Genomic DNA, 13,196 nt, shown 5'->3' on the forward strand with positions numbered 1-13,196 from the left:
ATTTAATGTTTCTAGAATATTTGGTAGGTGTACTTTCATCTGATTTTTTATGTTTCTGAACTGGGTACTTAACCAGATAGAGCTTTTCGGAAAGTAAGATTGAGCTTTTTGCTTTTCAAAAACGGAATTATCCGATAGATCTTTGTTATTGTCTGAATTGGATTTGTAAAATTATTGGGCCTAAAAAATTAGTTTGGGTCATCTTTGTTTTCTTTGTATGATTTAATATACTTTAACCAAAAATATTTCAAAAAATTACACATATGCACAACTTATGTTTTTAATATTATAAAAGATTCCAACTCTCTAAACATATTACAAAAATTCCAACATATACACAAAATGCTATGTATATATCGGTTATGTTATGCATATTAATAGGAAGAGAGAGTAAAGTAATTAAAAAAGTAGGAGAGAGTGTAATTACTTCTAAAAGGATTGGTATTTATGTTATTTATACAAAGTATTTATTGGGTATCATCTCAATCCGTCTCAATTTACGTGACACACCCACATATATACAAATATCATTAAAATTAAAAAAAATTAATTATGTCACAAAAATATATATAACGGGTTTTTCTTTAAATATTTTCATTTGACACAAAATCTCACATTATAAAAAAGTATATATTTTATAAAACTTTTCATAGAGTTTATGATTATCAAAATTTAAATTTTAAAATAATATTAATTAAATTGAATCTAATTTAGTTTTGAAAATGAATTAAATTAATTTTTTCAAAATAAAATATGTCAACTAAAATAAATGGAGGAAATATCACAAATCACAATGATTAATCTGCGAAGGCTGAGAAAAGATATAGTTTTCTATTATTTATATATATATATATATATATATATATATATGCCCAATTTATTGAAAGTATGTAAAATGTATTAAAATATCATTGTCATTAATCAAGTCGTCGCAGTATAGAAAAAAAACTAAATAGTATGAAATGATACGCAAAATATATTATTGGACCTTTTATCATTTGAGAAAAAAAATTGAAAATTATTTTATTAATAAAATTTACAAAAACTTTTAAGAATGATTTTATAATTTTTGTTTAATGTTGCTTATTAATAACAAAATATACTTTGGCAGATATTTTTTCCTTAGTGTCTACAAATAACTTACAATATCAAATAATTTTATAATACTAATAAAATAAATAATTATAGATTTTTTTTCTGTTATAGGAGAGATATCATATTTCCTTATTTTAAATATAAAATATCTGATACACATCCAACACAGTACTCTATTCTAGTATATATAAAGAGACATGTGTAATCTTTGTCGTGAGTTAAAACTCTTAATGATAATAAAATTACAAATCAAACCTAGTTAAATATTTCAACTTCTTTTAATATCCCTACTAATATTAGAATTTGTGTGATGCTCAATCCAGATTAAAAAGAATTTATCATTGCAAATCATTTTCTTATTTATTTGAGCAAATCAAAACATATAATCGGATGAGGCCTAAAAGTGAACTGACCCAGATCCAAAAACCAGAGACAAAAGTATGATGAATTCAGACATTTAGGTCATTTAGGAAAGTAAAGCCTCCTCGTGTGGCTTTTCATCTTCCCCGATCATCTTCGATGCTATTATACTCGACTGTCGTTGTGGTTCTCCAATCGCGACCATCTTCATCTCAGTCAACTAAGCTAAGTTTCAAACCTTCAACTTATCTTCTTTACTTTCATAGATCGATGGATTGAGATTCTTAAGAATCTAATACCACCATCTTAACTAGAAAATAAATTACAGTAAATTGTGATTTGAAGACTTTGTAAGTGTATAAGGTTCTTCCTAATAATTTGTACGGACTTATTTCGGATCTGATATAGCAGCTGTTTAAGTATTCATCCCCTTCACCGGTGGTGGACCGATGTAGAAATTTGGGGTGCTCCGTCACCCACTAAACTCGATGCAAAATATCTAAAATTACATAGAAAATATATGAAAATAGGTATAAAATATATAAAAGGATACACTATAACAAAAAGTTTGTTGGGTGCATTGGCATTTGGATGATCTTAATGTGCTTCATTGGGAGGAGGCCGTTCGAACCTCATTGAATTGTTTAAGCACTCACTATTCTTAAATTTTGGGTCTGCCACTGCCCTTCACATCCCAAATCTCACTGGATACAGGGTTAGTACTTCAAGAAAATCACTTCCAACAACAGGTACCATCATCTCCTTAAATGATCCCCAATATGATTATTACCAACCTATTTACAATTTATTATTTTGGTTGTTTGAGGTTATTCTTCTCTGATTTCTGTCTTGATTCAAAGAATGGAGATGTTGTAGTTATCTGCATATTCCATGTTACTTTTTACTCCTATGCCATGTTGTAGTGTATGCTCCTTAAGTATCCTGTCTTGTTTTCCTGATTGCTATTTTCTGTTGCAAACCTCTTACATGAATTGTTGTTATTGTAGATTCATGTTTCCTTTGTGGTTCTTCTAATGTTAGAAGTCCCACTTTTGCCTAGATTAATGATAGCCTTTTCGTTCACTGGCATCTCTTCAAGATTATTATTATACTGAAAAATCACCTACAATATCAAAAACTAGGTTAGTAAAAAAATCAGCTAGAGTGTTACCTTCTCGAAGGGAATGGACCACCCTAACTAATATATTATCCATCATAGCTTTTATGGGGTTGACCACCATTGTCATACTCCATGAAACCTCCCAATTTAGGTTAAGAATATGTACAATCACTTTCCGCAATTATTTGCTAAATAGAGTTAGCTCTGTAGAACAGTAGCCATGCCTTGATAGTTATAGCTTTTGCTAACAAGCTAGTAGTGTCTTTAATTCTGGATCCTTTAGCTACCACTAAATCACCATGATGATATCTAATGCAAAATGCAATAGAGCTAGGGCCAAGATTTCCTTTAGAGACACCATCAGTGTTACCCTTTAGCCAACCAGTCTCATAAGGAAACCAATTCACCAGTTTAAATAAATAATGGCTACTATAACTTTGAAGTTCATCTACTCTACTATGCCATTTTTTACCTGCAACCTTCATACCAATAGTATCATTCACTTCCCAATAAATCTTCCTTTCATGATAAGCACCCCCATTTAAAACAATATTTCTTCTCTTCCATAAAAGTCAAAGAATAATTATAGGGACAACACTGAATACAATCCTCAATCTATAGTTATCATCTAGAAATCGTCATTTAATCTCCGCTCAACTAAGTCAGTTTCTCCATGTAAATGGTTCCACACCCTTTCAGCAATTTCTCCATTAAAAAATAGGTGATTAATTGTTTCTCTTACTGAATTACTACAACAAACACAATTTTTGTAATATCAGGGTTCCAATTATTCATCAAATCAGAAATCGGGATCGTACCTATCCGAATTCTCTTAAGAATGACAATTTAAAAGGCAATTCTTTAAGCCAGATTTCCTTTTAAATCTTTATTTTCATCAGCTCTTTGTCTAAGAAGTTCCCAAGCACTTTCGATAGTGAACTTTCTGGTGCTATTCATGATCCACCAGGGTTTATCCATGGTATCTTCATAGCAAACAAAGTCCACATTGTCTATGACATAACTTACCACACATCTTATCACTTTATCCTGAATAACTTCATAGTTTCAACCCTCTACATCTAAAAATTTTATAATATCTGTCAAAGGATAACAAGTTTGCACCTCGGATTGCTGCATACACAATGGACCAGTATTTGTCCGATTGTCAAACCAAGTAGTGGATGTCCCACCTCTAGGCTCCCACCATAAACATTGTTCTATTTTGTCTCTATTATTCAGCATACCTTTCCACACTTGAGATCCACCTCTCCATTACACTAATGTTGGCACCTGTTTTTTATAATACTTATTCCACGAAAAATTAGACCACAAGTTGCTCTGAGTTCTAAACCTCCACCATAGTTTGGCGTGCATAGCTTGAGATACATTTTCCATGGATCTAAACCGCAATCCCCTTCCTGTTTAGGGATACAAAGTTTGTTTTACGCCACCTAGTGTTTGTTACTTCCTGTTTCTTATTCTGCCAAAAGAATTTAGCAAAGGTTCTCTGCATTTCTTTTAACACACTCTTTGGTGGGACTACTGTTAACCCAAACATATAATGGTACACTCTGTAGTACACTTTTATAAGGACTTCTTTGCCACCATAAGATATTAATCTGCCCTTCCAAGCTTGAAGTTTACCTTTGATCTTGTCAATCAACTCATCATAATGCTCTTTCTTCTTCTTGGAGTGAGTTAAGAGGCATCCGAGATATTTCAGAGAAAAAGAGATTTTATTCATCCATGTAATCTATTCAACCTGCATCACCACATTAGAAGGAGTAGTTTGATGCATATAGATAAATTCTTATCCCTGTTTACCTTCTGGCCATACTCAATCTCATATTCCTGCAAAATACTCATTATCTTACTCATAGAGTAATCATTAGAAGTAAGTATGATAGTATCATTTGCATAAGCTAGGTGGTTCAAGTTAAAACTCCGCTTAGACATACCAAACCCCACATAAGAGATATCATCAAATAATTGAGTAAGAGCTCCCGTCATTACTTCAGCAGATTTAATAATTGAGTAAATATTAGAAGGTTTTCCTCTTTTCCCTATATCAATAATCAGTTCTTGCATAAGTAGAACATTTTCACAATACTCCTTCGTTTAACAAATCCTGATTCATTAGAGAAAATCAATCTAGGAAAAAGATTTTTCAACCGATCATGCACAACCCTAGAAAGGATTTTATTCACAAAGTTACTCAAACTAATTGAACTCAAATCGGAAAAGGATTGCACATTATCCTTTTTAGGAATGAGAATCAAAGTAGTATGAGTAATGAATTTAGGAAGAGTATTACTTGCAAAAAGTCCAGAACAGGCTCCTCACATCTCCACCAATAATGTCCCAGCAAACCAGATAAAACCTGCCAGATAGTCTATCAGGTCCACGACTGCTATCCATCCCTATTTAATTTAAACACAACCTGCTTAATTTCTTCCTTAACTAGGATCGCCTTAAGAATCCTGTTATAATCTTCAAAGATTAACTCAGGAATGTGATCTAGAAAAGGGAATTCTAAAGCATCTCTTCCCTGTCTAAACTGTTGTTGATAATAAGTTATTGCCTCACTTGCAATCTGAGCTTCATTTTCTAACCAACCAGATTCACTAAGGATCCTAGAAATTTTTAGTTTGTTCCTTCTTCCTTTGACAATGCTATGAAAGAATTTGTTTTTTCTATCCCTATTTTCAAACCAGTCATATCCAGCCTTTAGTTGCCAGTAACTCTCCTCTAATTGAAGATACCTGATATATTCAGCCCTTGCTTTCTGCATTACAACTCTATTTCCGTGTGATGGTGATTCTTCAAATAGTTTTTCCTTTACCTTAGGTATTTCCTCCCTGATTATCAATTATTGAAATATATCCCCAAGAGTCTTATCTGTTTCACTCAACAAATGCTCTTTTCACCTTTTTAATCTTTCTTTTGAAATCGTGAAAGGGATTATCAGTGCTTTCATCATCCCAGTTCCTTCTGACTACCTCTTTAAATTCATCATGCTCAGTCCTAAAGTTTAAAAATTTAAAAAACTTCTGAAACTTAATTTTGGAATTTTCATATCTTAGAAAAAGAGGAGATTAATCAGAACCATCTTTAGCCAAATGTTCCTCCTCCACTAAGTTAAATATATCTAGAAAACCTGAATTACAAAACATTCTGTCCAGTTTCTCAAAAATGCAATCATCACCTGCTCTCCCATTCCATCAGATAAATGGACTACCCTTGCGTTGAATTAGGATAAGTTCACAGGATTCAACAGTCTTTGAAATTCTCCGTTTCTGCAGTAATTACAGGCAAACCTCCAATCTTATCTGAACCATTAAGGAGTGAATTAAAATCCCTTCCTATGATCAAGGTTTAGAATTCCCATTGGCTATAGAGAAGATACTATCCCAAAGGTTCGATTTTTGACTTATGTCATATTTAGTATAAATTAGGATCACAAGAAAAGATGTACCAAGGGACTGATGTTGTAGTTGCAGAGAGAGTAACTTTTCTATGTCGCTCTTTATGATAACAGTAAAGCCATGATTCACAAAGCACCAAATTTTACCATTACAATTATGAAACATGAGAGGCACCTACAGTCTCCCTATGTATTTATTAATGTATTTCGGTTGCTGAAATGGTTCCAAAAGGGCTATAAAAGAAAAATTATTTAACCTATTCAGCATCTGAACTCTCTGAAAAGCTTTTTGAGATTTGATCGACCTAATATTCCAAATCAATACTTTCATCATTGCTTAGAGTACGAACTTCCACCCCCTCTCTTAGGTTGAGACCTGCAAGGTAGATTCTTTCCCCATTGATTTTTTTTTTTCTTTCTTTGCTGCTTTGTGGACGTGATGGCTATGGGTGACAAGTCTGCTTCCCTATGAATTTGCTCCTCTTTATTCTGATAGGATGTTGTCTCCTTCACCCCTTCTAATAAACCACCAATTTCGTCCACTGCATCCACCTTATTAGTAAGTATATCATGTAACACTTTGTTGGAAGATTCTGAGTCACCACTCCATACATGTTCAGCTGCTGCAATTGGAATTTCAACTATGGCCGCAAGACTGTTATTATCTTGCTCTTGATTAGAACTCTCTTCTCTTTGTGCTAGATTATCCTTCTGGGTAACACTGTCTTTTGTTGGGGAATTAATCTTTGCTATCTTTATGTTGTCAGCACTTTTGCTGCTTATGATGAACCAACTGTTCCCTCGCTTCTACTTGACTGATATCTCTTTTATCAGGTACACTGTGATTTTTTGCTGCATTTTCTCTCTGATCATGAATTAAAGTCTCAACTTTTTGCTGTGCAGATTCATCATAGCTGATAGCTGGCACCATATTGTTGTATTGATTCTCTCATAGCGTTTTTTGTAGGCTTCTCGACAATTTTAATGCTCCTTGGACCAATATCGTAAGCTTGCGATGGTAAGAATAAAAACTCATTCAACACTTCTTTCATATGGAAAACATTCTTATATAGGTGGGGAATATGGCAATAAGGACATCCTTTGGCCTTTTAAACTGGAATTTGGTGTACCAGATGGATTCCCAACATGCCCAATCTTAGAGATAGTATCCAAGGTCCTATCTCCGCAAACATGATCATCTGATTACCTTTCGTGATATCTATGTTAATCATAAACGGAATCTGGATGGCTTATCCTTTAATCTACCCCTTGATCATATAAACAAAAAAAAATCCATAGCATTCACATATCCTAGGACTACTATAATAATGGTAGACCCGTATGGACTCTTACCAACAGTGGAGCTTTCACTACTAGCTCTTGTTATGACCATTAATAGGAATGACAACATAGGCAAAGACTTTACCTTGATATGGACTTTAAACTGCCTAAATAAAGTACAACTATATTCTTTTTATGGAAATGTTATAATGATAGAATCCCTAATAGATCTTTACTTCAACCACACAGACGTCAACACTGACAACCTTTTTCCTGTATGTAGGAAAGATGAATTAGAAACTAACGAACATATCTTTATAACCTGTGACGTTGCTAAATCTTTCCAGTCTACTTTGGGAATAATAGCCTCAGGTGGAAATGTTGAGAAACCTTTCCAACATCTTGAATGGAAGGAATTTTTTCCATATGCAGTGAGGAATTTCGCTCAATTGAAACCATAACAACCAAAACAATATAATACTAGCCAGGTTTGTCTTTATCATAATGTGTTGCATGCTGCATGCTATTGAATATAAACTGTTAACAAAACAAGGGCACAACAAGAATGCCATGTCTGCTGTCAAGCTTTTCTGGCATCAACCAATATAGCTTTAATAAGGAGAGTTTCCACATGCAGACTGGTCTGATTCAAAACAGCAGCGGAAATTGGATCATTGGTTTCCAAAGATATCATAATATCTTTTCACCCTTGCAAGCTGAATTGGTGGCACAAGGAGGAAACAATATGTTAGATGTGTAGATGTAAATTCTAGTATAATCCTAGCAAACTACGCCTATCTTAATGTTCTAAATCGCATCTATCGTATGGTTATAAAGATTTCAAGTACGGTAGAAAATCAAACTGCTCCGTTTGGACGCGGACTGCAATATTGTGAATATTCAAGTTTCGAGAGAAGTCACCGAGTATTCAAGCTATAAAAATGCAGCATAAAGCTGCATAGCTCGTATGATAGAGCTAATGTAATCCAACCCTTCTGTAAACCCCATATATGATTATGCAATGCAAACTGCATAGCTCGTACGATTGACCTAATGTAACCCAACTCCATGCATGCATAACCGAAACCTGAGTGTATTGGATTACCCTTTCTTATGACTCTCTTCAAAACCAAAGGAAGAACATTGTACATACAATTTTAAAAATATATTCTCAGTTCCTTCATCCTTACATGTTCTGATCTGCCTCAATATGTACAGGAGCTATTTGCATAAAGAAAGAAAGAAAAAAACAACAACTCTTTTATCCCTTTTGACTATTCATTCATCACTGCAAAGAGCAAAAAGCTAACCTTAGGGGGAAAAAAAGGAAGGGGGTGTACAAAGTTCTCTTCTGCTTCAACACAAGCTGCTTTGACCAATGAATTGATCCATCAGTTTACTACTCTAACTTTGGTCCACTGTACAGTGCTCCAGCTACAGTTAAATCCTCAGGTAATTTCTCCCTCTCTATAAGCCACGCATACTCACTTTGCTGTTCCTCAGGTACTGACAAGCCATCCACTGTACTTCCAGAAAAAAGAAAGAAAACAACAATCCTAATATCAGGATGGATAATGTCGGAGACACAAAAAAAGAACTCGTATTTAGAATGTCATTTCAAGTACAATCATTCAAAACGATTTACTATTATGTGTAAACATTGGAGAAAGAGGATTATAAACAATATAAGTCATAAGCAATGATCTTTTAGTTGTTGGCTAAGCTGGCAGTAACATATATACTCCACTTATTTGGGAAAATGTTCTTCTTTGTATACTTTATATGTCCTATTTTTTGGAGAATCGAATAAAAGTACTTCTAATATTACTAGTATCTAAAAGAGCGCTCCCTCCGCTTTAATTTGTTTATCTGGTTTTACTTGGCATTTAAGAAAGTAAAAAAGCTTTTGAATCTTGTAGTGTCGAACTAGAAATTAGAAGACCAGTAGGTTCAGGGTGCCGAATGATTGAGCAAAGAAAAAAGGCAATAACACATAAAAATCCAAGAAACGAACTGCTATATTTGATTATGGCAGGCTATTACTCTAACTATCACATAAAATTTATTATGAAGAGTTATCCAGTGTAGTATGTCAACTTAACAAAACAGTGTAACAAGTTTATGCTCTGCCAACGGCACAGGATTTAAAATCAGTATAGCAGAGAAGTATACTGCAGTATACCTGAGAGGTCGGCAAAGGGGAAGTCATAGTAGTATTGGCAGTGGCGACCTTCAGGATCACAGTAAGGTGGGCCGAGCACGTCTAGTACAGCGCAGGCTGTCTTTGCTGTGAAGCAGTGCATATTACCTCCATCAGCTGGATAGAGGATTGAAGTCTTGCAAGGAGCTCTAAACTTGGAATTCACCTTCAATTTTGCAAGACGTGGTCCTGTATTACCATACCCTGCACCATCTGATAATTAAAGAATGATCCTTTATTACTGACTTCATACAAGAGAGAGATTGTGCTAGTCTATTACGTTCAATTGAACCAGTTACGATATTACACTCGTTCTGAATCCACCAAATATAAATCCGAGGACCAACATTCCACATCATTATCCAACAAAACAGATAAAAAGTTACTCCCTCCGTTTTATTTATGGGTCGTAGTTTGACTAGGCACTAAAGTTTACGACGGTAAGATTTTTGATTGGTGTGATCTTAAATTAATATATGTATGTATAACATACTGAAACAACCTTTGAATCTTGTGATTCTAAACCTATCATGTTTGAATTGAAGGGTTGCATACTACATATAAAAAGTGACATTCTTTTTGGAATAAACTAAAAAGGAAAGTAGACACATAAATTGAAACCGTGCGAGTACTTTTTTTCCTTTTTGGGGAAGAGTTCTTTCACTCACCTTTCAATTTTAAGATAAAGGGCATGAGTTCATAGACAATGGTTCTTTTCTACGTGAGCTAGAGAACTCCTTTTTATAGTTAATACAACTCGAGTTGTCTGAGTAATGGATTTAGGAGACAAGATTTGTACCATAATTGATACATGAATGACGCTGAATATAGTTGGAATAATCCCATTAATAGTTGCAGTCATATTATTTTCAGTCTCAAATCTGAATTTATATATTTTTCCAAAAGCAGCTCAAAAGAGTCCGCACAACATGCCATTTTCAAAGTATAAATTAACAAGATAAGCAATCAAAAGAACTTACTGTCAAAATTATTGGCATTTGGAGTTGATTCAGGAAGGAGATTGTCTGCCCAGTCGTAAGATTTTATGTGCATTTTCCCAAAGAGAAGCTTGCTGAAAACTGTCATTCCAGGATGGTTATGAAGAGGAATGACTGCTTTTGGTGGTAAGCAAAAGATACCCATCTACCAAAATATAAAGAGTCTTCAATGAAGAGGAAAAAGTGATCAAAGAGCCAGTTAACTTCTATAAAATTGACAATGTAAAAGAATTTGGAGCTATTAATAAGTCACCTAAAAGATAATCTTAACTGTTACTAATAAATAGCAGCCAAAACAATGAGGCAAGTACCCTACTAGAACAGATTAAGTGATATTAACCGTATAGAAATAATTGCGTATCAGTATATATATATATATATATATATATATATATGTGTGCGCGCGCGCGGGCGCGCGCTACTCCCTCCGTTCATAAATACTTGTTACATTTTTTGCTGGCACTCTCCTTGAGAAAAACATTAACTAGAGGATAATTTGACTAAATTATTCATTCTTTATTACTCATCTCTATTTAATAATAGTTCTCTCTTTTGCACCATATAAATATCTCTCCATAAATCTGAGTATAAGTGAAAAAAAACAAGTAGTTATGTCTTGATCTTTTAAAATGACAAGTATTATAAAATATGAGTAACTATTTTTGGTAAAGATGACAAGTATTTAGGAATGGAGGGCGTATATTCTTTAGTTATATAGAAAATTTTAGGAAAGGTGGACCTTAGCTACATACCGAGAATTTGTCACATTCATGGAGATGCAGGTATGTTATTTTAGGAGGTCTATCTGATGATACCGTTGACTTGAAATATGGCATATTTCGTCTCAAACCAACATCAGCTAAAGTCATCTTATCTGTACAAAGGAAATGGAGAAACTCGAGTGTCATATATATAAAGAAGAAAAGAAAAAAAAAAAAGCAAACAAAGGAAAAGGTAAACAAATTTATCCATACCATGATGAAGTGATTAGTTTAATGAAGTTGAAAAATGGATGCTAACAAATCACCATTAAGCAAAAAATGTATGTTTAAACCATGACGAAATGATTTAACAAAGTAAAAATGTATACTCAAACACATGTCATTTATACGTTGAATTGGTGTAAACACCGTTAAGTTTTAGGAAAGTATTGATAAAAAAAAAGATTGAAAGAAATAAAGGGAACGGTGTAGCTGTTAGTACTTCCTAATTCCAAAAAAAAGTTAGCTCCTTTTTTAACCAACAAGACAATAATTTCATGGACTAAAGTGCAGATAAATTCAACACGTAATCCAGAAAAATAGTAATACTAAACAAATTAGCTTTAAAAAAGGAGCAATTAAAATGAAGCAGCATTATCCAAACACCTTTAAGAAAGACTTCCTATAGTAACGCATTTCCACAATAGGGAGGGAAAATATATGTCAAAATCATGCACTAAACATAGCATCCGCAACAAAAATAGTAGTTTAAAAAACAAAAGTCAAAAGATAGACGGAAATGAGAAAAGAAACTAATGCCATGACTTAGCAAACAAATTTATAAATCCTTCTCATACAGATTTTGATATGCTTTACTAAAGCGAAAAGCTTATCAAATACAATCTATCTACCCTCACAAGACTAACTTATACACAATGACACTTACGCAAGGTATGTTGCCGTTATTTTTGCAAACGAATTTATAATGACAATGGCAGAGCAATCTTATGAATGCCAGATCATGCCTCGTTTGCTAAAGTTGTGCCTCAAAACACGCACTTTGTTGCAACGCTAACAGCATTGTTGCCCCAACATTATACACACATGCTCCCAATAAAGTAGAAATTATACAAGTTATGACAAAAAAGAGAAGAAAAAATGACAGCATGCAACAGCTGCAGAATTAGATCGTATAGAAAAAGAAACCAGAATAATAGCATACCTAAAACTGCCTTGACACGTTCAACATTTTCCATTGACGGCACAACGCCAGGTCTGCAATTAGCAAAAACCAGTTTGCAAGTTTTATACAGTTTCTGAACCCTTGAAACTACTACTTTTCTCCGTTTGCGCTTATTCTTCATCTCTCCATTTTCACTACCTTTTCGATCATTTCCATTTTTCTCAGCCCCCATTTAATCCAAATATTGATTAATTCAAGAAAATACGAAAAAAGAGCAACAAAATTTTACTGTTGTACTAATATATTGTACATGTAGGAGCTGTTGAGTGGTTAAAAATTAAGAAAAACAAAGGAATGAAAATTTATAAATCCATGGGAGGAGGGGTGTATATAAATAGAGAATAGTGGATAGCGATGGGTTTGAGAGCTCCTTAAGTACATTAAATATATATAGTATTTGTAGAAAAATGAGAAACCAGGGGCCCATTGGAAATGGGTTTGAGAGCTCCTTAAGTACATTAAATATATATAGTATTTGTAGAAAAATGAGAAACCAGGGGCCATTTTCCAATGGGCTATTGTAACAGCGGATTTTTGTTTTTTGTTTATCCCTTTCTCCTTCCCCCAGAAAAACACTCCTCCCTCCACTTCTCAAATTGTTTTCCACGCCTTTTTATTTTGGTCATCCCATAAAAAAATTTGTTCTCATTTATTTTCTTCTTCTTATTCTTCACTCCCTTCATTTTATTTTACTTTAGTTGTATTGATTTACTCCCTCTCCTTAAGGAAAGAATAACTTATTTCAATTTAATACAGAATTTAAAAAAAAATAAA

At 33.6% G+C, this 13,196-nt stretch overlaps 1 protein-coding gene and 1 long non-coding RNA gene across 11 annotated transcripts; one reads left to right on the forward strand and one right to left on the reverse strand.

Moving 5' to 3' along the window:
• The first annotated feature begins 1,325 nt into the window (after positions 1 to 1,325).
• On the forward strand, positions 1,326 to 9,754 carry LOC107858787. Of its 9 annotated transcripts, none has more exons than XR_007052157.1 (4): positions 1,326 to 6,833; positions 6,967 to 7,017; positions 8,499 to 8,732; positions 9,422 to 9,754. It is a non-coding gene; the product is annotated as an uncharacterized LOC107858787 (long non-coding RNA). The 9 variants fall into 9 exon arrangements; XR_001671231.2 differs by lacking the exon at positions 9,422 to 9,754 and adding an exon at positions 8,814 to 9,113; XR_007052160.1 differs by lacking the exon at positions 9,422 to 9,754 and adding an exon at positions 7,628 to 7,768 and having other exon boundaries at positions 6,903 to 7,017; positions 7,918 to 8,732.
• LOC107858786 (plant cysteine oxidase 2) lies at positions 8,403 to 12,840 on the reverse strand. Of its 2 annotated transcripts, none has more exons than XM_016703572.2 (5): positions 12,402 to 12,840; positions 11,231 to 11,352; positions 10,461 to 10,623; positions 9,463 to 9,684; positions 8,403 to 8,801 (listed from the first exon to the last, which is right to left on the reverse strand). In XM_016703572.2, exons 1-5 carry the CDS (start codon positions 12,592 to 12,594, stop codon positions 8,680 to 8,682), a joined length of 822 nt encoding a protein of 273 aa, XP_016559058.1. In that variant the 5' UTR covers positions 12,595 to 12,840; the 3' UTR covers positions 8,403 to 8,679.
• Positions 12,841 to 13,196: the final 356 nt, after the last annotated feature.

The sequence above is a fragment of the Capsicum annuum genome, chromosome 2 (assembly GCF_002878395.1).
Source record: "Capsicum annuum cultivar UCD-10X-F1 chromosome 2, UCD10Xv1.1, whole genome shotgun sequence".
NCBI classification, from domain to species: domain Eukaryota; kingdom Viridiplantae; phylum Streptophyta; class Magnoliopsida; order Solanales; family Solanaceae; genus Capsicum; species Capsicum annuum.